Genomic DNA, 27150 nt, shown 5'->3' with positions numbered 1-27150 from the left:
TGTTTGAGATAGAGGTCTTCCTTTGTAACCCAGGCTCACCCTAAATTCACAGCAATTCTCTTACTTTAGCCTCTCAAGCCCTAAGATCATAGGGCTGGGCCACCATGTCTATCTTAGAAACAACTCTCTTCACTTCCCAGTGAAGTGGTTTCATACAGTAAAGTGTGATATACCCAAGACTAAAGTTTTTTTTTTTTTTCCTTTGTGCCTGTGACCCCCCTCCCCAAGCCTGGATCTTTCTCCCTTTTATTACCCAACACATCCAGCTAGCCAGTCTCTCATCCAAAAGTCTCCTTGGCCTCACCAGTACATCTAAGCAGTCCCTGAGTCCTAGAGAGTTTGTCTCTTTAGTTTCTCCCTTATTTCCATGCCCAGTTTAAGGCCCATCATTTCTTTCGTTTCTTGGAAGTCAGGTCTCTGACCTCATCTCCTTTAATCCATTCTCCATGTAGCAAAAGGGAGACTTTTCCAGGATACTAATGTATTCTGAGTAATGTGTTCTCTTCCTTTATGTACACAGGCGACTTTCCTGCCAGATGGGCTGATCCCCGAGTGATCATGTTCCCTCTCTCTGAATTACTCGGGGTTTTTTTGTTCTTCCTCTTCCTCCTTCTTTGGCTAGCTGACCTTCTCCTTTTTTGGATCTGGTTTACATACATCTTCTTGGAGGGCCATCCTTTGAGACGCCTTAGTTGGCATTTCTTCATTCTCTCCATACCTTAGTCAGGTTTCCAGGACCGAGCAGTGCAGGGTGTAACATTATCCCAGCACTCAGAAGGCTAAGGAAGGAAGATCTTGAGTTCAAGGCTAGGCTTGGCTTTATAACAAGACCCTGTTTCAAAAAAACATAACAAAACCCCATCATGCAATGAGGTAGCAGTGGATTTGATTGCAAGTTAAACATCTGTTTCATTATCAACACAATGTGAAATGTTTATTCTTACAGTTTTTTACTACTCTGTGGATTGAAAGTAAGGCCTTGTACATGCTAGGAAAATACATGGCCGCTGAGCTATATATATCCAGTCCTTAACCTTTTTTTTTTTTTTTTTTTTTGAGATGAAGAGATTATTCAGTGGTTAAGAGTACTTGTTATTCTTGCAAAATACCTAGGTCTAGTTTTCAGCACCTATAAGGTGGTTCATAACCACTGTAATTCTAGTTCCAGGGTATTCAATATGTTCCCCTGTCCTTCTAGGGCACTAGGCCCGTTCACACATGGTATATATACATACATTCAGACAAACATTCATATACATGAACACACTTTTTTGAGACAGGGTCTCACTGTGTACCTTTGTATGTCCCAAAACTCACTATGTAAACCCGGCTGGCCCTGAACTTACAGAGACCTACCTGCCTCTGCTTTTGTAGTGCTGGGATCAGAGGTGTGTGCCACCATGCCCTACAAAAATAAATCTTAAAACATAGTGTTTAATAGAAGCTGGGCAGTGGTAGTGCACGCCTTTAATCCCACCACTAGGAGTTTAATCCCTGAATCTTTGAGTTTGAGGTCAGCCTGGTCTACAGTGTGAGTTCCAGGATATCCAGGGCTATACAGAGGAAGTTTAACAGGCAGTTGTTAGCTGCCTGATGTGGTACTGGGAGCCAAATTTGGGTCCTCTGGAAGATCAGTGTGAACCCTTAGCCATTTCTCAAGCTCTTGGTGTCTTTACTAATTTTTTTTTTTTTTTTTTGAAACAGGGTCTCACTAAATTGTCTGCTAGCTTTAAACTCACTCCTTAGCTAAGACAGCCATTAAACTTGTGATTCTCCTATCTTAACTTTTAGCTAGGGTTGTAAACCTGTGCCTCCAGGCCCAACTCCAGGAAGTTTTTGTTAAGCCACCATTTTCATCAGTGACCTGTGTTCACTGCTGTAATTCAAGACAAACATATAACAAGACCATTGTAGCAGAACACTAACGCGGACATGTCTTTGTTGTTTGAGACATGAAGTCTATGCAACAACCGAGGTTGGCCTGATCTTCCTGCTTTCGAGTCTTGAGGTCAGAGATTACAGGCAGGTGTGAAGATACTGTGCAATCTGAAATTCCTAATAGTGGAGGTTTGCTTAGTTCCCATCACACTCACAAACTCACACACACACACACACACACACTTCATATCATCTACAGAGACAGAATATACATCCACTTCATCTTGTTGCTGCAAGAAAATTACCCCAGCGCAGTCATTAATCCACACTGTAGTCTAGTTTTCCTTGGCTACTCCTTGGTACCAAGCTGTGGCAACATTACTATAACTGGAAAGTAGGTCACCCTCTACCTGCCCCGAGTTGGTATCACACAATGGACCGTTGTTCACAAGCTTTCTCTGACGACATATACTTCCTGCAGCTACTGGTTAAAGCCAGCTTATGTGTTGACTGTACAGGCCCAGAACAATCATCTATAACTGCGGCTTCAAAACTCTTCCGCCCCAGCCAATGTGAAGATGGCGCCGAAAGTTAGACTGGATTACATCAGTCTCTTAATGAGGTTTTATTCGTTTGGGGTTATATGCAAACAGGAGTGAAGGGAGCAGTCAGAGATAACTTAACCACTTAAGCCTCGTTTCTATTTATTTGGCAACAAGTACTTTTTTTTTTTGGTTTTTTGAGACAGGGTTTCTCTGTAGCCCTGGCTGTCCTGGAACTCACTTTGTAGACCAGGCTGGCCTCGAACTCAAAATCTGCCTGCCTCTGCCTCCCAAGTGCCGGGATTAAAGGCATTCGCCACCACGCCCGGCTAAGAAGTACATTTTAGTCAAATACTTTTAAACCACCATAAAGCCAGAGTGCTACGCTAAGTGTTTAGGGATGTCATTTTAACAGCTGTGTCAGACAGCACTGCTTTCGTCGTTATTATCCATACTCATAAACAAATCATGACTTGGGAGGTAGAGGCAGGAAGATCAGGACTTAAAAGTTCATACTCAGTTACACGTGGAGCTGGAGACCAGACAGGTGAGAACCTGTCTCAAAGAAAAAAAAAGCCAAAATAAACAACAACACACAGCAACAACAACCCAGTACATCCCGGGAAAAGCCATGTGCCTTACAGAGTTAGCTGGAGAACTGCCAGCTGTGACTGAGCCCCTCCCGTTCCCCAATTGTGGAAATAGACTCTCCTAATTATGCCCAAATTAGGATGCTCTGTGATCTTTGACCAAGAAGGTGTCCTTGAACAGAAAGTGGAGGTGAACCCCTGTGACACCTGCACTTTGGAGGTAGAGGAAAGAGGATCAGGAGTTGAAGGTCGTCCTTGCGTACCCAAAGAATTCCAAGTCGGCCAGGCCTTCAGATAACGTCTGGAAACAAAAAGCAGCGCTTATTGTGGTTGCTTGCTAAAGACAAGAAGACTGCGACCCAGCGTGGAGCGGGAGTACACCTGGGTGTGTGACCTCCCCATCAGCACCTGTGCATTTGCTCTTCATGGCTTCCCCGCGGCCGAGCGGCACGGTTTAAGACCCTTGGTGACCCCGAGAGTCAATCCTCCCCCTCTAGTGGCTCTCAGTGCGTTGGGTGCTGGGGATCTGGCGGCTAGGTTCGCACATCCCGGCTGGGGCGGTCAGGCTGGATGTTGCCTGGGAAGCAGCTCCGGGTTGCAGGGCAGGGACGCGCCCTTCCCCCGTGCAAACTTTCAGTCGCTGCGACGGAAGCAGGAACTTGGTCACGACAAAATCTGCGGGACCGGTGCGGGAGCTGCGGAGCATCCCCTGCGATCCTCCCCAGAGCCTTGCGCCGCTTCGCTGGTTCTTTGCAAAAGCGACCTAACTGTCCTTGGGCCCAAGCGCCGCGGGGGCCACAGGGGTCTCTCGCTTGCAGGTAAAGGCGTCTCTTTCCGCCTCTGGCTGGCCTCGGGTAGACGCGACCCCTTGTGGGAACAACTCCGTTCCTTTCCGGGGCCCAGCTCCAGCAACCACCCCGAAGCGACCCTAGGGACCAGACTTGGGCAAAGTGGGGGCTGGCCTGGATAGTCCCCAAAACAGATGGTAGGGCGGGCTTGAAAGCACCTGCTATAAATGGCACAAGCTCCAAATTGTCTGCAGAGGGCGGCTGAAGCAATTCAGGGAGTAGCATGTACTTGCTCAAAGGACGGAAAAAGTTCCCATGTTTTCTCCTATGCTTTCTCTTCCCTTTTCCTTATTCAACCTGCTGTGTGATACTCTGTAAAGGTGGGGGTGGGGTGGGGGTGGGAAGGGAGAGAGAGGGACAGAGAGAGACAGAGACAGACAGAGAGACAGAGGCAAACAGAGACGGGGAGAGGAGAGTTACCTACCGACTTCTTGATAGTATGCTGTAAATGATTGCCAACACTTGAAATAGTTACATACAAGTTAAGTTTGAGCGAGTCAGCAAGCTCTCTTCTCTCTATGTCTCTGTCCCCCTTTTCAACAGGATTAAGTTGAGCTTCACACCTTTAGTGGATTAGATAACTTCATGAACTAATGGCACTACAATTGTGCTAATATGTAATTCTTTTTATTTATTTTATTTATGAGTACATTGCCACTGCCTTCAGACACACCAGAAGAGGGCATTAGATCCCAATTCAGATGGTTGTGAGCCACCATGTGGGTGATGGAAATTGAACTCAGGACCTCTGAAAGAGCAGTCAGTGCTTTTAACCTCTGAGCCATCTCTCCAACCCTAATATGTAATTCTTAATCAGGGATCAAAAAAGCCAGAAGATCTAAGTCACCTAAGAGCTGTTGGATATCCCTAATGAAACTATTTGTTAATTTAATTGATTACATTTCCCTGTGTACCCCTGCCCAGCCTGGAACTCATTACTTAGACTAGGTTGGGCTTAAACTCACAAGATCTGCCTGCCTCTGCTTCCTTGGTGCTGTAGTTAAAGGTGTGTGCCACTGCGCCCATACCTTTTTGGGGTTGTTTGGTTGGTTTTGGCCTTTCAAGACAGGGTTTCTCTGTGTAGTTCTGGCTGACCTGGGATGAGCTCTGTAGACCAGGCTGGCCTTGAACCCAGAAATCTTCCTGCCTCTGCCTCCAAGTGCTGGGATTACTTTTCTTTTTAGCTTTATTTTTGGTTTTAAGACTAAAAAAATATACATACTTGTATGTGCACACATGAACACATGTGTTTATACCCTGGTGCATATATGTAGGTCTGAGGACAACTTGTGGGAATCAGGTCTCTACTTCCACCATATGGTTCCCAGGGATAGAGTTCAATCCCCAGGCTTGGTGGCAAGCCCCGGTACCCACTGAGCCACCTCAAAGGACAGTGCTCTCTGCTCAGCAGCAGTCACTGTAAAGATGCTGAGAGCAGAGCCCCTGCTGTCTCCTGCTGTCTCCTCCCACAGTTCAGGTTTCTGTGCAAGCGCGCCTGTGCGAGGACAGGCCATATCAGACTCTCCTCCCTTTCCTTTCCCCTCTCGAGGCTCCATGGATAGAATTCAGGAAGTCTGTGAGCTTTGGGAAACTTTATTACTTCCCTTTCCTCTAACTGAAAAAGCAGCGTTTCTGTCAAGAAGGACGTAGGCAAAGCCATAGTAGGGTTAGCAGCGACTGTGACTTGCCACCACTAGAACGCACAGCTACATTTTGTAGGTGTTATTCATTACAAAACTCTCAAAGGATTGCATTCAGCACTGCTTCAAAACTGCAGCAGTTGCTTGATCCTCCACTCATTTTCACCATTAATAAAGCAGCACACATACAGCACACAATTGTTCTGTTGTTTTACCTGGACGTTGAATTAAAAATAGGCCTCTCTCTCTTTCTCTCTCTCTCTCTCTCTCTCTCTCTCTCTTTCTCTCTCTGTGTGTGTGTGTGTGTGTGTGTGTGTGTGTGTGTTTTGAGTAAAGGTCTCCAGGCTGTATTCCAGGCTGGCCTGGAGTTTACTAGGTAGCTCAGGCTAACCTAAAGCCTAAGTTGGGCTGTCCTGGATTTCTTGTGTGGATTTAAGGTCATGGTCTGTATAAAGTACATAGAGATTGGCATGTGAAAATGATGCATCTTCCCATTTTATTGTCCACAGAAGTGGTAATAACCAGGGAAGTATTAAACTTGTGTTCTATTACCATAGACTGGCTTTGTATGATAACCTCGTTTACCAGCTAAAGTTCATTATTCACACAGGGTTCACTTGGCATGTTTTATAGTTGAGGGGAGTCTTGGTAGATATGCAAAGACATGTATCCATTGCAGTATCTTACAGAATAATTTTACAGCTGAAAGGACCTGTATTCCACCTGTCCATCCCGCTTCCCCTATTGGTAAGCTCTGATATGTCTTTTAAGGTTTTAAAATATTCGTTTTTGCCAAATGTGGTGGTATATACCTTTAATTCCAGTACTCAGGAGGCAGAGGCAGGCAGATCTCAGCGAGTTTGGAGCCAGTCTGTCCCACATTGTAAGCTCCAGGACAGCCAGGGCTATGTAGTGAGACTATGTCAAAAAAAAAATTATCCTTCTTTTATGTTTATGGGTTTTGCTCACATGTATGTCTGTGCACCACCTGAATGCATTTCCTGAGAAGGCCAGAAGAGGCCATCAAATTCTCTGGGACTGGAGTGACAGACCCAAATAAACTACCTTATGGGTACTGAAAACTGTGTCCTCTGGAAGAAGAGCCAATGCTCTTAACCTCAAAGCCGTTTCTCCAGCCCCAGGGCTGATATTTTGGTTTGTTTTTTTTCCCAGACTATCAGGAGATATTTAGAGTCAAACTCGGAGCCAAACCTGTTCATACTAGCTTCTTTTAGCAATAGACTACTAAAGATTTCCTTATCTTTCTGTTGTTTGACAACTCTGCGTCCTTCCTTCCTTCCTTCCTTCCTTCTTCCTTCCTTCCTTCCTTCCTTCCTTCCTTCCTTCCTTCCTTCCTTCCTTCCTTCCTTTCTTCTTTTCTCTTTTTTAGCTTTCCAGACAGGGTTTCTATGTGTAGTCCTGGCTGTCCTGGAATTTGCTCTAGAGCAGGCTGGCCTTGAACTCAAAGAGATCCACCTGCCTCTGATATTAAAGGTGTGCACCAACTGGCTTTCATTTCCCTTCATTGCTGAACAATGGTTATTTTATTTATTTACATTCCAAATGTTATCCCCCTTCCCAGTTTCCCCTCAAAAAGCCCCCAGCCCCTCCTCCCTCCCCCTGCCTCTATGAGGGTGCTCCCCCACTTGCCCACCCACTCCTGCCTCAGCAGCCTAGCATTCCCCTATCCTGTGTCATCAAGCCGCCACAGGACTAAGGAACTCCCCTCCCAGTGATGCCAGATAAGGCAATCCTCTGCTATATATCCAGCTGGAGTCATGGGTACCCCCTGTGTACTCTTTGATTGGTGGTTAAGTCCCTGGGAGCTTTAGGGGGTCTGGTTGGTTGATATTGTTGCTCTTCCTCTGAGGTTGCAAACCCCTTCAGCTCCTACAGTCCTTGCCCTAACTTCCCCATTGGGGTCCAATGTTTGGATGTGTACATTTGCATCTATATTGGTCAAGCTCTGGCAGAGCTCAGTAGACAGCTGTATCAGGCTCCAGTCAGCAAGTATTTCTTGGTATCTGCAATAGTGTCTGGGTTTGGTGTCTGCATATGGGATGGATCCCCATGTGGGGCAGTCTCTAAATGACCTTTCCTTTAGTCTCTGTTCCACTCTTTATCCCTGTATTTCCTTTAGACAGGAGCAATTCTGGGATAAAATTTAGGAGATGGGTGGGTGGCCCCATCCTCAACCGGGCCATGCCTAACCTCTGGATATGGTCTCGATAGGTTCTCCCTCCCCTTTGTGGGGTATTTCAGTTAATGTCATCCCCGTGCGGTCCTGGGAGGCTCTTGCTTTCATGGCATCTGGGACTTTCTGGTTGCTGCCCCAGCTCCCCACCCCCCATTGCTGTACACCTCTGTTCAATTTCCTGACCCTCTGTACATCTCCTCCATCTCCTCCCATACCTGATTCTTCACCTCTCCCCCCACCCCTGCTTTTCTCTTCCTCCCAAGTCCCTCCCACCCTCTACTTCCCTTGATTATTTTGTTCCCTCTTCTAAGTAGGACTGAAGCATCCACTCTTTGGTCTTCCTTCCTCTTGAGCTTCATGTGGTCCATGAATTGAATCATGGGTATTCCATGCTCTTTGCCTAGTATCCACTTATCAGTGAGTACATAACATGTGTGTTCTTTTGTGGCTGAGTTACCTCACTCTGGATGATATTTTTTAAATCCATCCATTTGCCTGTGAATTTCATGAAGCCATTGTCTTTAATAGCGGAGTAGTACTCCATTGTGTAAATGTACCACATTTTCTGTATCCGTTCTTCTGTTGAGGGACATCTGGGTTGTTTCCAGCTTCTGGCTATTATAAATATGGCTGCTATGAACATAGTGGAGCATGTGTCCTTATTACTTGTTGGAGCATCTTCTGGGTATATGCCCAGGAGTGATATAGCTGGGTCCTCAAGTAGCACTATGTCCAATTTTATGAGGAACCGCCATACTGATTTCCAGAGTGGTTGTACCAGTTTGCAATCCCACCAGCAATGGAGGAGTGTTCTTCTTTCTCCACATCCTCGCCAGCATCTGCTGTCATCTGAATTTTTGATCTTAGCCATTCTGACTGGTGTGAGGTGGAATCTCAGGATTGTTTTGATTTGCATTTCCCTGATCATTAAGGACTTTGAACATTTCTTTAGGTGCTTCTCAGGCATTTGGTGTTCCTCAGTTGAGAATTCTCTGTTAGGCTCTGTTCCCCATTTATAATAGAGTTATTTGATTCTCTGGAGTCTAACTTCTTGAGTTTTTTGTATATATTGGATATTAGCCCTCTATCAGATGTAGGCTTGGTAAAAGATCTTCTCCCAATCTGTTGGTTGCCATTTTGTCCTTTGCCTTACAGAAGGCAACTTTATGAGGTCACATTTGTCGATTCTTGATCTTAGAGCATAAGCCATTGGTGTTCTGGCTGAACAATATTTAAATATATAATGTGTTTTATTTATTTGTTCACCTATGGAATGGCAACTTGGTTGTTTCTAGTGCTGAGCAATTTTGAAGAATGTTGTACAGATTGTGTGTGTGTGTGTGTGTGTGTGTGTGTAGAAACTAGCTTTTCAAAATTTTTATTTTAAGTGTGGGTGTGTGTGGAAGCAGGGGTCATGAGCCCATAGTGCCTGAAGAGGCCAGAAGAGGTTGTCAGATCCTTTTGGAGCTGGAATTTGACAACTCAGTATCTGCTCCTAGTAGCTGAGCTCTCTCCCCAGGCTCTAGACACCATTTTTCATCCCTTTGGGTAGGTACCTGTAGGACAGCTTGCTGGATTCTGCTGTGAGATGACCTTTATGCTTTGTAAGGCACAGTCACACTTCTTCCAGAGTGGCCATACCAGTTTGCATTCCTACCAGCAAGGAATGGGAGTTCCGGTTGGTTCACACCCCAGTCAGCATTTAGTGCTGCTGCTTTCTCAGATTTTTACCATTCTAATAGATGTGTAGTGGTGTCTCAGTGCTGATTCAAATCACAGTTCCTTGGTGATACAATGTTGAACATTTTAAGTATGCTTGTCTATATATGTATATATGTGTGTGTGTATATACATGTATGCATATATATATATACATACATATACATATATATATATTATTGGTGATATATTACTTTGCCCATTTTTTGTTTTTATGGGGGTGGGGGTGGGGGAGGAGGGTTGTTTGTAGGGTTTTTTTCCCCCTGGGCTTTTTTGTTTTTTGGACAGTGTCCCAGGATACAGTCCTGGGTGTCCTGGAACTCAATATATAGATTAGGCTGGTTTCACACTCATAGATGTCTGCCTGCCTCTGCCCCCTGGTACTGAAATTAAGGATCTATACCTTCATATGCCTGACTCCGTTTTTTAGGTTTTCCCCTTATTGTTAAGAGTTCTTGCTATGGTTTGGATGGCAGGCCTTTACCAGCCAGCTGTCTTACAAGTGATTTTTCTGTGTTTGGAGTGATGACTTAGTACTCTCCAGGCAAACATAAGGACTGGAGCTTGGATTCCCACCCCACAGAAGTGCTGGGAAGGCTGGGTAGCCTTTGAAGGGCACCTGCGGGATCTCTGGAGTAAGCTGGCTAGAAAGATTAGCTGTATCGGCAAGCTCTGGGTTTGATTAATAGACCCTGCCTCAGAAGAAAAAAGAGCTGTTGAGGAAGATTCTGAACTTCAGTTCCCCACAGGCACGTGCACCCCCCACCCCACCCCCACCCCACCCCCACACACATACATACCACACACGTGCGTACACATACACTCATGCACACACACATACCACACACACACACGCGCGCGCGGAAAGAACAGTGGCTTTTATAGAGCAGCAGTGTTAGGGGTTTTTGTTCTTTTTAATTGAATAGGGATTGGAGACATAGCTCAGTGTAAGAGCACTTGTTGCTCCTGTAGAGGACCTAGGTTCGGCTCTAGCGCCCACATGGTGGCATTGCAACAATCCACAGCTCCAGTTTCAGGGAGAGCCAATGCTTTCTTCTGACATCTGCAGGCACCACATATGCACGCGGTCCACATCCACACACATACACGCAGGCTAAACACTCATACAGGTAAAATAAAATAGACATGAAACAAAAATCAGCTTTGTTTATGGTTTGTGCTTCTGCTGTTGTCTCTAAAAAAAAAAAAACCAACCAACCAAACAAACAAACAAACAAACAAACAAAACCCGCAGCATTCAATTACTCAAAGAGCATGAAGACTTGTCCCCTGTTACTTCCTGGAATTGCACAGACTTGTGTTCTACATTTAGGGCTTCATTCACTTTGAGTTCATCTCCTTGAAAGGTAAAAAGTTTGTGTCTCTGTTTATTTGTTACTTCTGGCTGTCCCGTTGTTCTAACACCATTAAAAAAAAAAAGATTCTGGCTTATTATTATTTATGTGTTTGTATGTGAATATGCACACATGTGTGCAGAGGCCAGAAAGGGGCCCTGGAGCTGGACTCAGAGGTGTCTGTGACCCCGTAGGGTGGGTGCTGGGGGCTGAGCTCTGGGCCCAAGAACAGCGAGTGCTGCTTAGCACCAGGCTTTCTCTCCAGCGAGCACCCCCCCCCACCCCCCTCACCCCCCCCCCACCCCCCCCACCCCCCACCCCCCCCCCCCCCGGTGCTAGAGGTGCTAGAGTTGAATTGCCTTTGCACCTTTGCCAGAGACTAGTCGGATGTTTGTGTATGTTGCCCTCTAGGCTCCCTCCCGTTCCGTTAAGCTATCTGTCCCTTCTTTTGCCAGAACACTTTTCTGTTTTTTGTTTGTTTGTTTGCTTGTTTTGTTTTGTTTTGAGACAGGGTTGCTCTGTATAGCCCTGGCTGTCCTGGAACTCACTTTGTAGACTAGGCTGGCCTAGAACTCAGAAATCCACCTGCCTCTGCCTCCCGAGTGCTGGGATTAAAGGCATGCGCCACCATGCCCGGCTAGAACACTTTTCTGAACTGTACCTTTCCACCAAGCACTGGATGAGGGATTGGTGGCTTGCTGATATTGGTTTTCTTCACTACTGTGCTGGCTGACTTTCACGGCTCTTTTCATTTCCACCTAAATTGTTAAAAGCATTTTGTTGTTACCCACCGAATAACTTACTGGATTTGGATTTATATATGATATTGGGAAAAACTGATACCATAATAATAATCTTCCTACTACAACCATGGGCTTTCTCTCCATTTACGTAGTCTTTGATTTCCTTCATTAGAGTTTTATATAAATGTGTATGTATGTATGTATGTATGTACGTACACACACACATATACACACACACACACACACACACACACACACATCCCTCCTGTTTGCCTGTTTGTTTTTGTTTGTTTTGAGACACGGCCTTATGCACCTCAGGCTTGTCTCCAACTGACTATGCATTGGAGAAGGACCTTGAACGTCCAGTCATCCAGTCTTTACCTCCTGAGTGCTAGAATTGTAGGTGTGTGCCACCCAGGCCCTGTGTATACCATGCTAGGAATCACAGGATCTCGTGGTTGTTGTATGAGCAGTGCCAGCTGAGTTCCATCTGAAGCTCCTAAAACGGATTTTGATAAAATAAGCAGTTTCCGGTGGGCTTTAAGGAATGCTGTGTGGCTGCTGTTGTAACATTGCTCTGCACCCTCAGCCCATCTTATGTATTTAGAGCATTCTGTCAGGATAGGGCCTTCGCTTCCTTAGATTACCGAAGGAGATCATGGTCGAAGAAAGGCTAAAGAAGCAGAAACTTGGAACTGGGGGAGATGGGTCAGTGGGTAAAAGCATTTTCTGCTCAAATATGAGGAGCTGAGTTTGAATCCTCCACACCCATATAAAAAGCTGGGCATACCATAAACAGAGACATCAGCGCTGGATATGTGGGGGCAAGCAGGGGGAGAGAGGTGTCAGCAAGCCAGCCCAGCTCCAGGGAATAAGCTGGAGAGTGCTAGATTATGACACCCACATCCTCTCTGACCTCCGCACATACGTGTAGGGCCATGAACACTGTACTGGCTACTTTTTGTTATTGGTGTGGTAGAACACTACGAACAAAAGCAACTTACAGAAGGAAAAAGTTACTTTGGATTACAATCCCTGAGGGAGACTCTGTAACGTCCAGATAGGCAGGACTTGGCTGGAGGACCAGGAAACTGTCTGGTTACATCTTTATTTACACACAATAAAGCAGAGAGAAAATGGAGGCCAGAAAGAAGGGAGGGAGAAAGACAAAGCAGGAAGCAGAACAAACCTGTAAATTGTCAAAGCTCACCTCTAAAGATGGACTTCCTCCAGCAAGGTTGCCTCTCCTAATGGTTCCATAACCTCCCCCCAAAACAGTACCATCTACTGGGGACCAAGTGTTTAAACAAATGAGCCTACGGGCGGACATTTATTAATCAAATAACCTCATCTGCTCAGCCATGCACATGTACATAACACACACACACACTTCCAAAATGTAGCAGGCCAGAGGCATGCTGATCTCTCTGAGTTCCAGGCTAACCTGATCTACATAGTAAGACCTTGCTTCAAAATAAAGAAGGAAGCAAGGAAAGAAGACAGGCAGGGAGGGACGGGGAGGCAGGGAGGGAAGCAGGCAGGCAGGCAGGCGCAGGCAGCAGCAGCAATTCAGCATTAAGCCAAAAATATGTATTCTGGAAATGTGAGGGTGGGTGAGGTATGGCTTTGGCAATTTCATACTGGTTTTTCCTTAAAGAACCAGGTACTCCACACAGTCTTGAGTTTTCTAGAGTTGTATGTTTTTCTGGTTTGGTTACAAACATGTATCACTTATGTAGCTAAACTTTTGTATTAAAGGGGGATATCAAAAAAGATAATTGCCCCTAAGTTTTCCCTTATCAGAGCCAGAATGTTCCCCATGCTAACTAACCAGTTCCTAGAGTTCAACCATTAGGTTTGTCTGCCTCTCATTTGGCATAAGGAGAAGCAATGTCTGCAGGGCTGGTATAAGGATTCAAGAGGGGACCACCCTGTGGGAGTTGCTTAGCACAGTCAATGCCGGCCTCTCCCAGATGGCTTTAAATGTGAATCGCTATTACTGAGGAGGGCTGTGTGCTGAGCTACCAGCCTTGCTTCAGGTGCCAACAGTTTTATGGCCTTTCTCCTCCAGGTTGGTAAGGGCAAGGTGATGAAGGATTCCCGAACTCACAGGCAGACAGGATTTCCGTTTATACTTCTTCATAGGTATTTTCAGCCTTTATTTATTATTACTGTTTCTTATTTGTTTTCAAAGCGATGTTTTGTTTTCCATGTGTGTATGTGTCTCTGTGTGTGTTGTGCCAGTACCTATGCAGAGGTTAGAAGAGGGTGTGAGATCCCTAACAGCTGGAGTTATAGGCAGTTTGTGAGCCATAAAAAAAAGTATGCTAGAATCCAAACCTGGCAAGTGTTCTTACCTGTTGAGCCATCTCACACTGTAGCCCAGGCTGGCCTATAACTCACACTATGTAGCCCAGGTGGACCTTGAACTCGTGGCGATCCTCCTGCTTCAGCTTTCTTTCTTTATTATTTTTTTTTCTAGAGAAAAAGCAATCTGTACAATTTTCCTGAAGTAAACTGAGACCAGAAGAGCCATCCTTGGTCTCTGCAGAGAGATCAAGACTAAGCAACAGTTCAGAATGCTCTTCAGGGGAACCAGCTTGGCTTACTCGTTGCTGGTCATTTCCTTCCTGACACCAAGGTCGTCTGCTGGTCAGAACTGCCTCACCAAGAGTCTAGAAGACGTTGTCATTGACATCCAATCGTCGCTTTCAAAAGGCATTCGAGGCAATGAGCCCATACACTTGGCAACTCAGGAAGACTGTATCGGTGCCTGCTGTTCAACAAAAGACATAGCAGGTAGGCGGCTCAGCTTGCCGTGGTCTGTGGGCTTTGTGACGATGGTGGCTGAACGGTGTGGCTGGTTCGTTTGCACCAGTGATTCTCCGTGGATCAGAAAGACAAGTGACGCAGTGGCTGGGAGACTGTCCACAAGTACATTCCACCATCCCACCCTAGTGCTGTGTTAAGTTGCTCTCTCTGTGATGCTGTGGCATAAGGATCGTATACCTAGCCTTTGTCTCAGGTCCTTGTGTGAATGTTGCTTTTATTTCCTCAGATGAACAAGTATTCTCAGTAAGAGCTCTCCCACTCAGCTCTCTCTTTCCCCCAGCCTTCTTTTTTACTTAAAATAGAACGATCTATTTTTATGTGTAGGAGTATTTGCCATGTGCATGCAGTACCAGTAGAGGCCAGAAGAGGGTGTCAGATCCCCTGACCCTGCTACTAATGAGCTGCCGGTTGAGCAGGGTCCTCTGTGAAAGCAGCAATTGCTCTGAACCAGGAGCCATCTCTCCAGCCCTGCTCTTTTAACTTTTTCATCGAGACAGGGTGTCACTAAATTGTCAGGCTGCCTTAAAACCCATTCTGTAGTCCACCCAGGCCTTATCCACGTGATTCTCCTACATCAGCCTCCTGGGCATCTGGGATAACATTCGAAGGCTGTCCTGTGTTTGTGGCACAGAGCTCCTAACTCTTGGAATGTATGAGTGACAGGCACAAGTCTCATTTTTGTAAATCTGACTCAACTATGACTCATTTATGCTAACTGAGACTACCTAACAGGCCCACAGACTGTTCTAGATGTTGCTAGTCATCAGAAAGAGCAAACCCTGGTCAGCCCTGTGCCCTAGTCTCCAGGGAGGAGTACATGGAACCAAAGGGCCACTGACTTAAACTGATTAGACCTATGCAGTGACGCTGGCATATAGGTCCCTAAAGGATGACTTTTGGGGAGCTTCTGAGGTAGGTGGGTGAACGTGTGTATGTGTGTGTGTGTGTGTGTGTGTTATGTGTGGTAGGAAGGTAGCATACCCCAGGTCCACAGGGACAGACGCTTCTGCAATCATGACCCTTCTAGACCTTTCCTTATGTCCACCTTCATCCAACTGTTCATTTGTGTTCTTTATATTTTATACAAGGAAGGCCCTGCATTTGGTAGTAAGTCCATGTACAAAAACAAACAATTTGTGTCCTTCATCTTACAATGTAAGAGTTCTATGGGTCATACTAGCAATTTATCAGATGGGAGGGGCAGGGCTGCAGCGACCTCTGAATCTGTAGTTGTCCAGTCAGAGTTCAGGTAACCCAAGACCTGCCCCCCTGCCACAGGCTTCTGAGGGGACAGGAGGCTCTCAGGATGGAACCCTTAAGCCTATGGAGCCTGGGGCTAAGCCCTGCAGGTTAGACTCAGAAGTGGGTTGAATTGAATAGCAGGATATCCAGCTATTGTCAGGGCTTTGGAGAACTGGTGTGGGAAGCGACCCTGGAGTAGATGCTCATGGGAGGTAACCCTTTAATGACCTCAAACCCAGCAGTCTGCTTTGTGGTACAGTGGTTTATAGGCAACACGGTGATTTAACTTAAATCCTACTTTCTGTACTTCTGTAAATGTCCACATAGAAGCTGTTGAATTAATAGTTATTAATAAATCCTGGTGTGGAGTTGCTACCCTCCTCAGTGGTTTATATCCCTGAATGAAAAAACTTGCCCGCCCCACACACACAGTCTCTTATTTTAATATACCTAAAGCAGACCAATAGCTGAGTGACTGTCTAGCCTCTATGTTGCTAGAATCTACCCTCAGCCCCGCCGATATCCTGAGTTACTACTTATTAATTTCTATGTTCCATCTTGGCGGCACCAGACCCATTTGTGCAGCCCTCTGGGCAGCACTCTCTTGGCCCAGAGCGCAGGGTGTTCTCCTTCCTTCTCTACCCCATGGCGGCCTCTGTGTTTCTCCTCTCTCCACACTCTCCTAAAGCATGATGAAGCCTCTCTTCCTCTCCCTATCCTAAGCTGGGGAAACCCTAAAATCCCGCCTCTGTCTGTCCTCCCCAACTATTGGCTGCCGCCATCTTTATTTACCAACTGCGGGCAGGTTCCCAGAAGCTACGTGCAGACAGACCCTCTCATGTAAGCAGTTTTTGAGGGAACATAACTAGCATTCATAATACAAGCAGCTACAAGAAGCCTCAAAAGCTCAGGGGCTAAGGCACTGATCTTACAGTCGTTGAGACAGCCATCGAGTGAAATAGAGGTGGGCATGTATGTACTCCCGGCATCCGAGCCGTCAGGAATGGAGTTCCCTACCAGCCTGAATGTCAGCCTAGAGTGAGGCCTCTGGCACTGTGGGCCCAGACAGAGCTTGTCTTCTCCGGGTTGTTCACATCAGTTATTTTGTCCTGGTGATGGGAGAACAAACGGAACTAGCATGGTCTTCTTTTAGGCTCTTAGATAAGTAGTAAACCCCCAATCGCAGGTGAGATTTTGTGTCTTTGTGTTAATGTGCATTTTCCTACAGTCTATGACTATTGTCAGATTATCAAGGTACTTTAAAATCGCAGTTTTAGCTGCTGAATACATGAAGGGAAAGTCTAAAATCTGTGAACTGGGGCTGGCAAGATGGCCCAACAGGTAAGGGCACTGATTGCTCTTCCAAAGGTCCTGAGTTCAGATCTCAGCAACCACATGGTGGCTCACAACCATCTGTAATGAGATCTGATGCCCTCTACTGGGGTGTCTGAAGATAACTATGGTATATTTACATATAATAATAAATAAGTTTTTGGGCCAGAGCGAGCAGGGACTGAGCGAGCGGGCCGACCGGAAAGATCAGAGGTCCTAAAATTTAATTCCCAACAACCACATGAAGGCTCACAACCATAAAATAAATGGTGTACTCACATACATAAAATAAACAAATCTCTAAAAATAAATAAATAAGTAAAATAGAATCTGTGAACTGAGGTCCATGGGTGGCAAAGCTGTATGAGTACTTTCACTGTAAAATAAAGTAGGAAACGCCTTGTTCTTGGCATTCAGGACAAATATCTGCTTTTCTGCATTGCCAGGAAACATCCACACAGCCGGCATTCAGTCCTCACAGATAAGATTTCTGTCTTGTATAAATGGTTTGCGTGTTGTTGTTGTTGTTGTTGTTGTTGTTGTTGTTTGAGCAGTGTTTCACTGTGTACATGAGGCTGTCCTCGCACTGGTGATTACCCTCCTGCGTCTGCCTCCTGAGTACTGAGATTACGGGATGTACAACTGTGCTCAGCTTTTGTTTCAGGCAGGGCATTAGATAGCTCCCGATAGCCTCAAACTCCTCATGTAGCCTTCCTGGAAGGGCTCACCCAGGAGGGTGCTTCACTGACTACCACAGGCATCTCAAACCGATCATGGTTTTCAGTGACATTAACCTTCGCGGCTCCGGGTGAGCAGAGTTTGTCGTTTCGACGTAGGATCTCTTACAATCAGGCTGGCCTCAAGCTCAGTATGGAGCCGAGGATGGCTTTGAACTCCTGTTCGTCCAGCCTCTACTTCCTGAGTCCTGTGGATTACCTCAAGACTATACCATACCGCCACGCCACACCTAGCTAAAACATGTCTTTTGTGGCCGTCTTTGTTTTTCAGTTTTATTTTTATTTTATGCGTCTGGGTGGTTTGCCTGCCTATCTGTGTGTTTATCACGTGGGTGCTTGGTACCCAAGGAGGCCAGAATACAACATCAGATCCTCTAGACCTGGGGCTGAAGCCTGTAGGTGCCAGGATTCTAACCCCTAGCCCCTAAGAGATGTCTTAACATCTGGAAGATCTATCTCTGGAGAACTAAAGGTGCTGCTAGAATTTGGTGTGGGAAGTTTAGTGGCTGAGAACACTGGCTGCTCTTCCAGAGGACCCAGGTTTGAATCCCCGTGCCCACACCATGCTCACAAGCATCTGTAACACTAGTTCTAGAAGGTCTGACGCCCTCTTCTGGCTTCTGCAAGCACTGCATGCACACAGTACATAGATATGCATGCAGGCAGAGCACCCATATGCAAAAAACAGATACTATGATTTTAAGTTGAAAAAAAAGGGGAGGGGGAGGCCTTTCTAAGATTTTTAACTCAGGCTTCTAGAGCCGACCAGGTGTCACTATACTTAGGGAAAGGAAGTTATCTGAGGGGTCAGCGAAGAAGCCAAGTGAGCAGAGGTACTCTGCAGGAAGTACCCAGTATTTACAGCGCCTCCATCTTGCCCCAATCTAGAAAGTTCTATTTCAAAATTGTGCTTACAAGTCTTTCATTGCAGGGGACAAGGCATGTAATTTGATGATCTTTGACACCCGGAAGACAGACAGACAGCCCAACTGCTACCTGTTTTTCTGTCCCAGCGAGGATGCCTGTCCGCTGAAGCCAGCCAAGGGCCTTGTGACCTACAGGCTCATCAGAGGTAAGAAAGGCATTGTTCTCTGTCTTTGGTGACTAAATTATGTAGAGCTTTGGCGGCTGTGGAAGATGTCCTGTAAGATTCTTAAGTATCAAAAAAAAAAAGTTCATAAATATTTCATGATTTGAAATTCATTAAACTAAAGATATATTTTTCTATAATGCGATCTGGCAGTATTTTTTTTTAATTTTGTTTTTACCTTCATATTATTAAAAGTGCATAGCTCTGTTATGGGCACTTTTCTTTTTAAAATAGACGAAGTCTCCCAGGTAGCCCAGTTGATTGTTAATATTCTATTTATTCACTTAGTCAATAAATAAAGAATGTTATTTAGCATTTCCTTTGCCTCGGCACACTTTCTATATCCCAGGGATGAAGTGCTGAACATAAAAACCACAGTTCTAGTTTCTCAAGCTGACTTTTGGGGGAGCTGAGATGGTAGTCATAACACACGCTCGAGAAGAATGTGGAGGAGTCACAAGTGATGTGCAGGGTTAAGATAACCCCACAGAATAATTGCCAAGGTGGCCCCCTAAATTAGGTGATCGGTGAGGGTGTAACCCCTAGATTGAGATCTGGAAAGCCAGGGGCCAGATCTGAGGAGACAGAGAAGATCTCCCAGGACCATGATCCTTAGGTGGAATGGGTCTGGAATGTCTGAAGAGCAGACGTTCATTCTGAGCCCAAGAGGCGTAGTAAGCCATACAGAGTGTGTGGTGTGAGGAGGTAGGGAGTCCAGGTCACTCGTGCGTTTGACATCCAGAAGAGGAGGTAGGTTTTATTGTATATGGAGAAGGGAAATGCTGAGGGAAGTTTTGGGGTAGCCATGCTCCATGGTGTCTTTTAAAAAAATTCCTGTTACTATGTATGTGTGTGTGCGTGTGTGTGTGTGTGTGTGTGTGTGTGTGTGTGTGTGCACATGACCTGGCATGTGTGGAGGACAGAGAGAGCCTTATGGACTTGGACTTCTCTTTCCGCCTCTGTGTGCATTCTGGGTATCTTGCTCAGATCTCAGGTTGCCAGGTTTGCCATGTAGTCTAGCCTGGTCTTGACCTCAGAGAGCTCTGCCTACCTCTGTCTCTAGAGTGTTGAGACTCAGGCTGTGTGCTTCCAGTATGTCTTTAAGGAGACTTCTTAGAGCCCACCGGTGTCTCCTTTTAGAACTACTCTGAGGCCACAGGAGGTAGGAAAATGGAAAAACTGGTTCCTTGGGAAGTAAGATATAGGCAGAAGATGTCCAGGGAGATTAAAGGAGATAGAAGGAGGTAAGATTCCAAGGCTTGCTGGTAGCCAGGAAAATGGACACAAGGAGGCTGAGGTTTAGTTTTTGAATAGCACATCTGACAGGTGGGGCCACCATTTGCGAACTGGCTGATCTGAAGGACAGTAATGTTAGAGTCAGGAAGTAGAATAGAGTAAAGTGTTCCCCTTCTTGCCTGTTAAATTGAGGTACTTTGTGGGATGAACTGTCTGGAGCACCTGGGTGTGTGCTTTGTCTCCTGAGTGGGGGAGAAGGGATGCCTGAATTTTGTTCCAGAACCAGGGAAATCCAGTGTGCCAAACACTTCCTGAAATGGGTGCACAGAGCACAGATTGTTTGAATGATCTGCCATGGTGATATAAATTACAATTGAAGATTAACTTTCCCAATTTCCATAATATTTCTGTAGAGTTGATGGATTTATAGTGTATGAAAGAAGAAATACAAGATAAAGCTGCTGGCCAGTGGAGATGAGAGGAAAGGGAAGTGGGTCTGTGTAGGAACTTTGTAAGGATAAGAATAAGAAGGTAGATCTGGAATCAAGCTGTTCTGCTGGCAGCCACCAGGGGGCATCATGAGCACAGAGCAGGTTGAAGGATGGGTGGTTCTTGGCAGTGACACCCGATCCTGGTCACATGCGGAGGACAGTGTATTCATTCCTACAGGATGTATACAAGTTATGTTCTTAATTCAATTTATAAATCTATCGCGTTTGCGGGTTGAGTTCTTCCACTGATCATAAATTATCCTGTTTGAACTGAACTGAAATGTAAATATCTGTTCGGTGGTTTGTTTCTGAAGGAATTTTATTTCCTGTAACCAGCTGACTAATATTTACAGACTGACACTTTGAAAGATGACAGTGGACTCTGCTCGGGCTATAAACGCACTGCAGCTTCGCATTCATCTGTCTTTAATAGTTTTGCAATATATCTTTCTACCAAGCTCTGTAAGAATGGGAGAATTCAGAAATCCAATAAATTGGAAATCTATTTGCTTAGCTGGTTTCCAAGCAATAGCCTCTGGTTCTTTTTTTTTTTTTTTTTTTTTTTTTTTTAACTCAGCAAAATCCCTTGAAAAACGAAACTCTAAAGACGTTTAAGGCCCAGGGCTGTTTCCCAAGCCCCAGAGAGAAGCCCCGCCCAGTGCAAACAGCAGTGGGCGAGGTGGGAGGAGCAGGTGTGAAGGGTTCTGTGAGGTTCTAGGCTTTTTGCCAACATTTGTATCTTATCAGACCGGACTGGTGCTTGCTTTTTATTACAGCTGAGGTCACAGGTCTGAGAAAGCAAACAGCTGTTTCGGTCGTTCTTGTCAATGGATATAGCTAACTTACAGTATCAAACAGACCTCAGGTCAGTTAGCTAAATGGTCTTGCGCTCTCTCTCTCTCTCTCGTTTTTTATTTTAGAATAATATTTAAGTGTTTTATTATAACACTTTATTTATTTAGTGTGTGAGTGTGCAGAGCTGTGCTCACCATAGTGATAGTGATAGTGTAGAGGTCAGAGGACAACTTGTGGGAGTCCGTTCTCTCCTATCAGATCGGTCCAGGGGACTGAACTCAGGCCTTTCAGGCCAGGCTTGGCAGCCCTGCTGGGCCATCTAGCTGATGCCCCTCCCCCCTTTTAAAAATGAAACATGTTGAGGTATATTTGTTTCTTTTGTGTGCATCCTCCCTGGGGCCCATACATACTATAAGCTACACTCCCAGCCCTGAGTCCTCATTCTTACTAAATACCTTATGATACAGATGGTATGAATGTGACATCACCTGTAGTAGTTACACACACACATATACACATATATGAAGATACACACACATATGAAGTTACACACACACATATATACACATATATGAAGTTACACACACATATATACATATATATGTTGAGAAAGAGGAAAAAGGAATTGTCAGAGGAAAAAGGAAGCTCAAATATCCAGATTTTTGTGGGGGGGGGAAGTGAAGTGGTTTGAGACAGTCTATGTAAACCAGGCTGGCCTTGAACTCATTATGTAGCTGAGGGTGACTGTAAGTAAATTCTTGACCCTTCTACTTCCCAAGTGCTGGTATTAATGGCATCACTACAACACCCAGCCCCTACTTCCATTTTAGAATAGAGCGAGGTAGCCTAGAGCATATGTCGGGCAGCTTTTCTGTCTTGATGTCAAATAGTTCTTAGGTTTTGGAGGCCTGGGTTGAAGCGCTCTGGCTGTGTGCAACCAGTTATATCTATTCACCATTGACCTTTATTGTATAAAAGCTGCCATGGTGACCATATCAATAAATGAACACATTGGGCACCAGTAAAACTTGATTGAAGAGCAGTAACATTCAAGGAGTGTACGATTTTCACATGTCCAAAGTTGGTTATTTTCAGCCATTGAAAAATGTAAACTTCAGTCACAGCTTGCAGGGCACACGGAGGTAGATAGCAGGCTGGACTTGGCCACTGATGTCAAACCCTGTCCTAGATGAATGAAGTGATTCTTGTAAAGGTTCTTGTAGCCTGGTGGGACGATACACGTCAATAATGCCAGCAGGGTTGGGGCATGCAGATCTGGGGCTCAAGATGAGCCTTAATCCCAGCACTTGGGAGGCAGAGGCAGGCAGATTTCTGAGTTTGAGGCCAGCCTGGTCTACAGAGTGAGTTCCAGGACAGCCAGGGCTACACAGAGAAACCCTGTCTCGAAAAACCAAAAAACAATCAAACAAACAAACAAACAAGAGTAGCCTGAGCTATCTGAGACTGTCTCAAACAAATGAAATAGGGCCAGCAAGATGGCTCAGTGGGTAAAGGCTCCAGCAGCCAGGCCTGATGACCTGAGTTTGAGTCTCAGGACCCACGTGGTACAAGGAGAGAACAAGCTTCTACGAGTTGTCTTCTGACCTCCACACATATACACTGGGTCCCTTCCTCCATCTCCCCATAAATAAATGCTTATAATATTAAAAGTAATAATAGCAGCAAATAATTAAGAACCGTGGAGGGCATGAGGATTAGTGAGCATTTCCAAGCTATCCCACCTCTGCAGTTGCCCTTGGATCTGTTAGGAGTCATAAGAGGTCTACTTTAGAAACAGACATGGAGGGACATTAAGAAGAAAAGAGGCGAGGAGGGTGACACCTCCACTGTTTCCTGCAGTTCTTTTTTTTTCCTCATTATTTTTTTCCCTGCCCAGTTCTTATTTTTTGAGACAGGGTATTATTTACTCTGGGTGGCCTTGACCTCTCTGTGTAGCAGAGGATGGCTTTGAACACCTGACCCTCCTGCCTCCAACTCCTGGGTGCTGGGATTACAGGTGTGTTCCACTGTGCCCAGTTTATGTGATACTGGGGGTTGAGTCCAGGGCTTCGTGTATGCTGGGCATTACCAACCGAGCTACACTCCCAGCCCCAACCTGCCTGCCCTGCTAATACTATCAAAACAGCCAAGTAGCGCAGTTAATACTGAGCAATTCAAATTATCTCTCGAGGCACTTGATTGCCTTAACGAGCTTTTCCAGTTCGAGCTGTGGTTAAACAGCTGTGTGTGGCTCAGAGCAACCCCCACCCCCCACCCCCCACCCCCCTTGATTGTTCTCTGGGAGCTGGTCTGTCATATCCAGTGTGGGCATTCTGGTTTCAAACATCATTCCCATAACCTAAGGCTTTTGCTCTATTAACACCAAGCTTTGAAAGTCCAAGGCAAGTCTCTGATAGCCTCCCTCTTCTGATAACACTCTGAACCGCCCACCCCTGATTTTATTTGGATTTACCTTGTGCTATCTTGTTGGCTCTTGGCTCGTTGGCTCGTTGTTCCTCAAGGAGTCCAGATCCCGAAGCCCGCCCCTTCCTGTTTCTGTGAAACCATCCCCACTGTTCAAGGCCTGTCACCAGTTCTGGTCCCCCTGACTCATTTTCCGGAGGCCTCTCTCACTGTTTCCCACCTGTTCCACGACCAGGCTAACTGTCTCCATGATTACCTGTCGCTGTGGCAGTTGGCAGAAAGCTTGCCTCACACAGCGTCTTTCCTGCCAGTCCTCATCCTGCTCAGCGCGCCCCCCCTCCCCGCCCTCCCCGCTCTGCTGCTGTCTTTCTCTCCCTAACCCTCCTGCCTTCTGCAGGGTGTTTGCCCAGCCTTCCCGCTGTTCCCACCTATTCCTCACACAGCCTGGGCACCCCCACCCTCACTGTCTCTTCTCTTCTGTTCTACTGGGCTAGAAATAAACCATACCGCGAGGTAAAGAGACACTGTGTGATAATTAGCGTGTACTTTTCTATTTTATACATGCTTTGATGAAATATCCAGTATCTGAGGCTGAGGTGTAGTTTAGTTATATCGTGCATGCTTGAGATATACAGGATGGCTCTGTGTTCATTTTCTAGCATGTATGCACAAGTGTATACACACACACACACACACACACACACACACACACACATACAGAGAGTTGTCAGTCAGTCTGTCTTAGCTTGTTTTTTTTCTTTTTTTTAAAGATTAATTTTTAATTTATATGAGTACACTTCAGCTGTCTTCAGACACACACTAGAAGAGGATATCGGATCTCATTACAGATGGTTGGGAGCCACCATGTGGTTGCTGGGAATTGAACTCAGGATTTCTGGCAGTCAGTGCTCTTAACTGCTGAGCTATCTCTCCACACACACACACACACACACACACACACACACACACACACACACACACACACACACCCTTTTCTTAGCTTGTTTTCTATTTCTGTGATAAAACACTGACCAAAAGCACTCTGGGGAGAAAGAGGTTTATTTGGCTTATATATTCTGATCACAGTCCATCACCGAGGGAAGAAGTCAAAGCAGAAACCTAGAGGCAGGCACCGGTGCAGACATTCTGGAGGAAAGCTGGCTTGCTTTCCATGGCTGGTTCAGCTTGCTTTTTCATACAACCCAAGACCATCTGCCCAGAGGTGGCACCACCCACAGTGGGCCAAGTCTGCCCATATCAATCGTTAACCAAGAAAACGCCTTGAAAGACTTGTCTACAGGCCAATCTGATGGAGGCGTTTTCTCAGCTGAGGCTCCCCCTCCCAGGTGACTGTGATTTCTATAAATTGACAAAACAACAACAACCAACTCACCAGCACGTGCATCAGGTATCGAGTCTGGGGACATAGCAAACATTTGTACTATATACATACACACCATGGACATTTTAACTCTTCTTCTGATTTTCTTTATACTTTCAGATTTTCCGCTGACCAGCGCTAATTCATCACTCCAACAGTTAACACAAGGAGAGTTTCTCTTACTTGACCATTCGTCACCAGGAGCCACCCCTGGGTTTCGTACCCCAGCAGGTTACCCAAAGCCCACCGGCCTGTCTTGGAGTGACAGATCTTCTCTGAAGTCCACAGCCCCCCTGCACTTGCGCAAACACATCAAGGCTGATGAAACAAGCATGCAGCTCCCTGAAGAAAAAAGCCATTCTCAGAGTTTACAGCTTCCCTCAGAACTAAAAATGGCTCATCTGCTCCCTAAAACTGTGCCGACTCCACCTACCACTGTAGCTGTGGCTCCCCTCCGTAACGTCTCTGCCACCCTGAAGCCTGAGCTTCTGTTGACCAGCATTTCAGTGACAGCTAAGACTTTGAAGCAGAAGGAGGCCACCACAGCATCACCTGTCACCACCGTGACCTCGAAGCTCCCAGGAGTCCCAGGGTCTACAAGTTTTACACCCGTGGTTACACATCAGGCAGCTTTGACTAACACCTTTCAGGCACATACAGACTCCAAAGGCATCTTAGAAACAATGCCCTTTCAAGGAGGCTCTACGCTGACTTCAGACCCGAGGCACGGGAAAAGCTCAACCTCAGAGTCTTCCATTACAAACAAGACTGCTTCCTGGGAGGACAGGAGGGTCAGTGTAGGCAGCGCATCGCTGAACAAGGGTCCAAAAAGCCAGCATGGCCTTTCATTTGAGAAGTGGCTTCTCATTGGGACCCTCCTTTGTGGTGTTTTGTTTCTGGTAATAGGTCTCGTCCTCTTGGGTAGGATGCTGGTTGAAGCCCTCCGTAGGAAACGGTATTCAAGACTTGACTACTTGATCAACGGGATCTATGTTGACATCTAAAGACAAGTTCGGTATCTCTTAGTTCATGTAAGAACTCATTGCCAATCGCACCTGTGTCCCTTCTGCCCAGCCGGTCTCAGCAGGAACTGTATCTTGAAGAATAGCCCTACTTCCCTCCCCCTCCCCCTCCCCCTCCTCTCCCTCCTCTCCCTCCTCTTCCTTTTCCTTTTCGAAACAGGCTCAGGTAGCCCAGGCTGGTTTTGAACTCCTGATCTTCCTGCCTCTGCCTCCTGAGTTCAGGGATTGCAGATTTTCACTACCATGTCTGGATTTTTAATTAAAAAAATTTTTTTTAATTTTTTTTTTCCCAATACTACATACAGGTCAGGGTCCTCTGCATGCTAGGCAAGCCATCTCCTTCTGAGCCATCCCTCAGTCCAACCACTTTCTGTTTGTCTGTTTGGCTTTTTTTTTTAAAGAGGAAGAGAAGAAGGGTTAAAAGAAACTAAGTTAAGTTACTGAGTGATCTGTCTGTAACATAGTAGCTGAAAATAATTCCTAACTAGAATGTTAAGTATACTTAAATATAAACTAGAAACGTAGTATCTGGCTTTAGATCAAGACAGCTTGTTGGTTTAGGACATCTGAGCTCTGATTCATTACTATTCCCCATTCCAGATAATGGCAACTGTTTGATACGAGTTTTAATGGGTCCTCTTTTATTTTTATTTTTTTATTTTATATGAATTCCAATAAAATTCATTCCAGATGTATCTTCCTCCAATTAAATATTTGAATAAATCTCTTGTTCTGGCGGCACAGCCAGCTGGATAGCTTTCAATTTCTTCCCATCAGCAAAGTGAGGGAGTGGGGAAGCAGGCACCCCATGCTGAAAACCTACGACCTCTCTTCCCACCAATGACCAAAGAAGTTCCTTAGGGAGGATCTTAGCAGAGTGTTAGTCCACCATGGAGACGACGGTTTTTTGTTATTTATTTGTTTAAGACAATGCCTCACGTAGCCTAGACCGGCCTCAAACTCTCCACGGAGCCAAGGGTGGTCTTGAATTCCTGATCTTCCTGCCTCTGCCATCCAAGATCTGGGATTACAAGTATGTGCTCCCCTCCCCCACCC

The 27150-nt window shown here is 45.7% G+C and overlaps 1 protein-coding gene across 1 annotated transcript; it reads left to right on the top strand.

Moving 5' to 3' along the window:
• Positions 1-3555: 3555 nt before the first annotated feature.
• On the top strand, positions 3556-26837 carry Mansc1 (MANSC domain containing 1). The gene is made up of 4 exons (NM_026345.4): positions 3556-3828; positions 13995-14311; positions 18587-18727; positions 25193-26837. Exons 2-4 carry the CDS (start codon positions 14092-14094, stop codon positions 26074-26076), a joined length of 1245 nt encoding a protein of 414 aa, NP_080621.1. The 5' UTR covers positions 3556-3828; positions 13995-14091; the 3' UTR covers positions 26077-26837.
• The last annotated feature ends 313 nt before the right edge of the window (positions 26838-27150 follow it).

The sequence above is a fragment of the Mus musculus genome, chromosome 6, assembly GCF_000001635.26.
Source record: "Mus musculus strain C57BL/6J chromosome 6, GRCm38.p6 C57BL/6J".
In the NCBI taxonomy this organism is placed as follows: Eukaryota; Metazoa; Chordata; class Mammalia; order Rodentia; family Muridae; genus Mus; species Mus musculus.
The sequence above is the reverse complement of the archived record's forward strand: the minus strand, read 5'-3'. Positions and strand labels throughout refer to the sequence as shown.

Bases quoted from the DNA above. Each gene is read 5' to 3' on its own strand.
- Mansc1 (NM_026345.4), top strand. From the start codon at position 14,092: ATGCTCTTCAGGGGAACCAGCTTGGCTTACTCGTTGCTGGTCATTTCC. The intron at 14,312-18,586 runs GTAGGCGGCTCA...CTTTCATTGCAG, and splicing joins TTCAACAAAAGACATAGCAG to GGGACAAGGCATGTAATTTG. The intron at 18,728-25,192 runs GTAAGAAAGGCA...TTATACTTTCAG, and splicing joins GACCTACAGGCTCATCAGAG to ATTTTCCGCTGACCAGCGCT.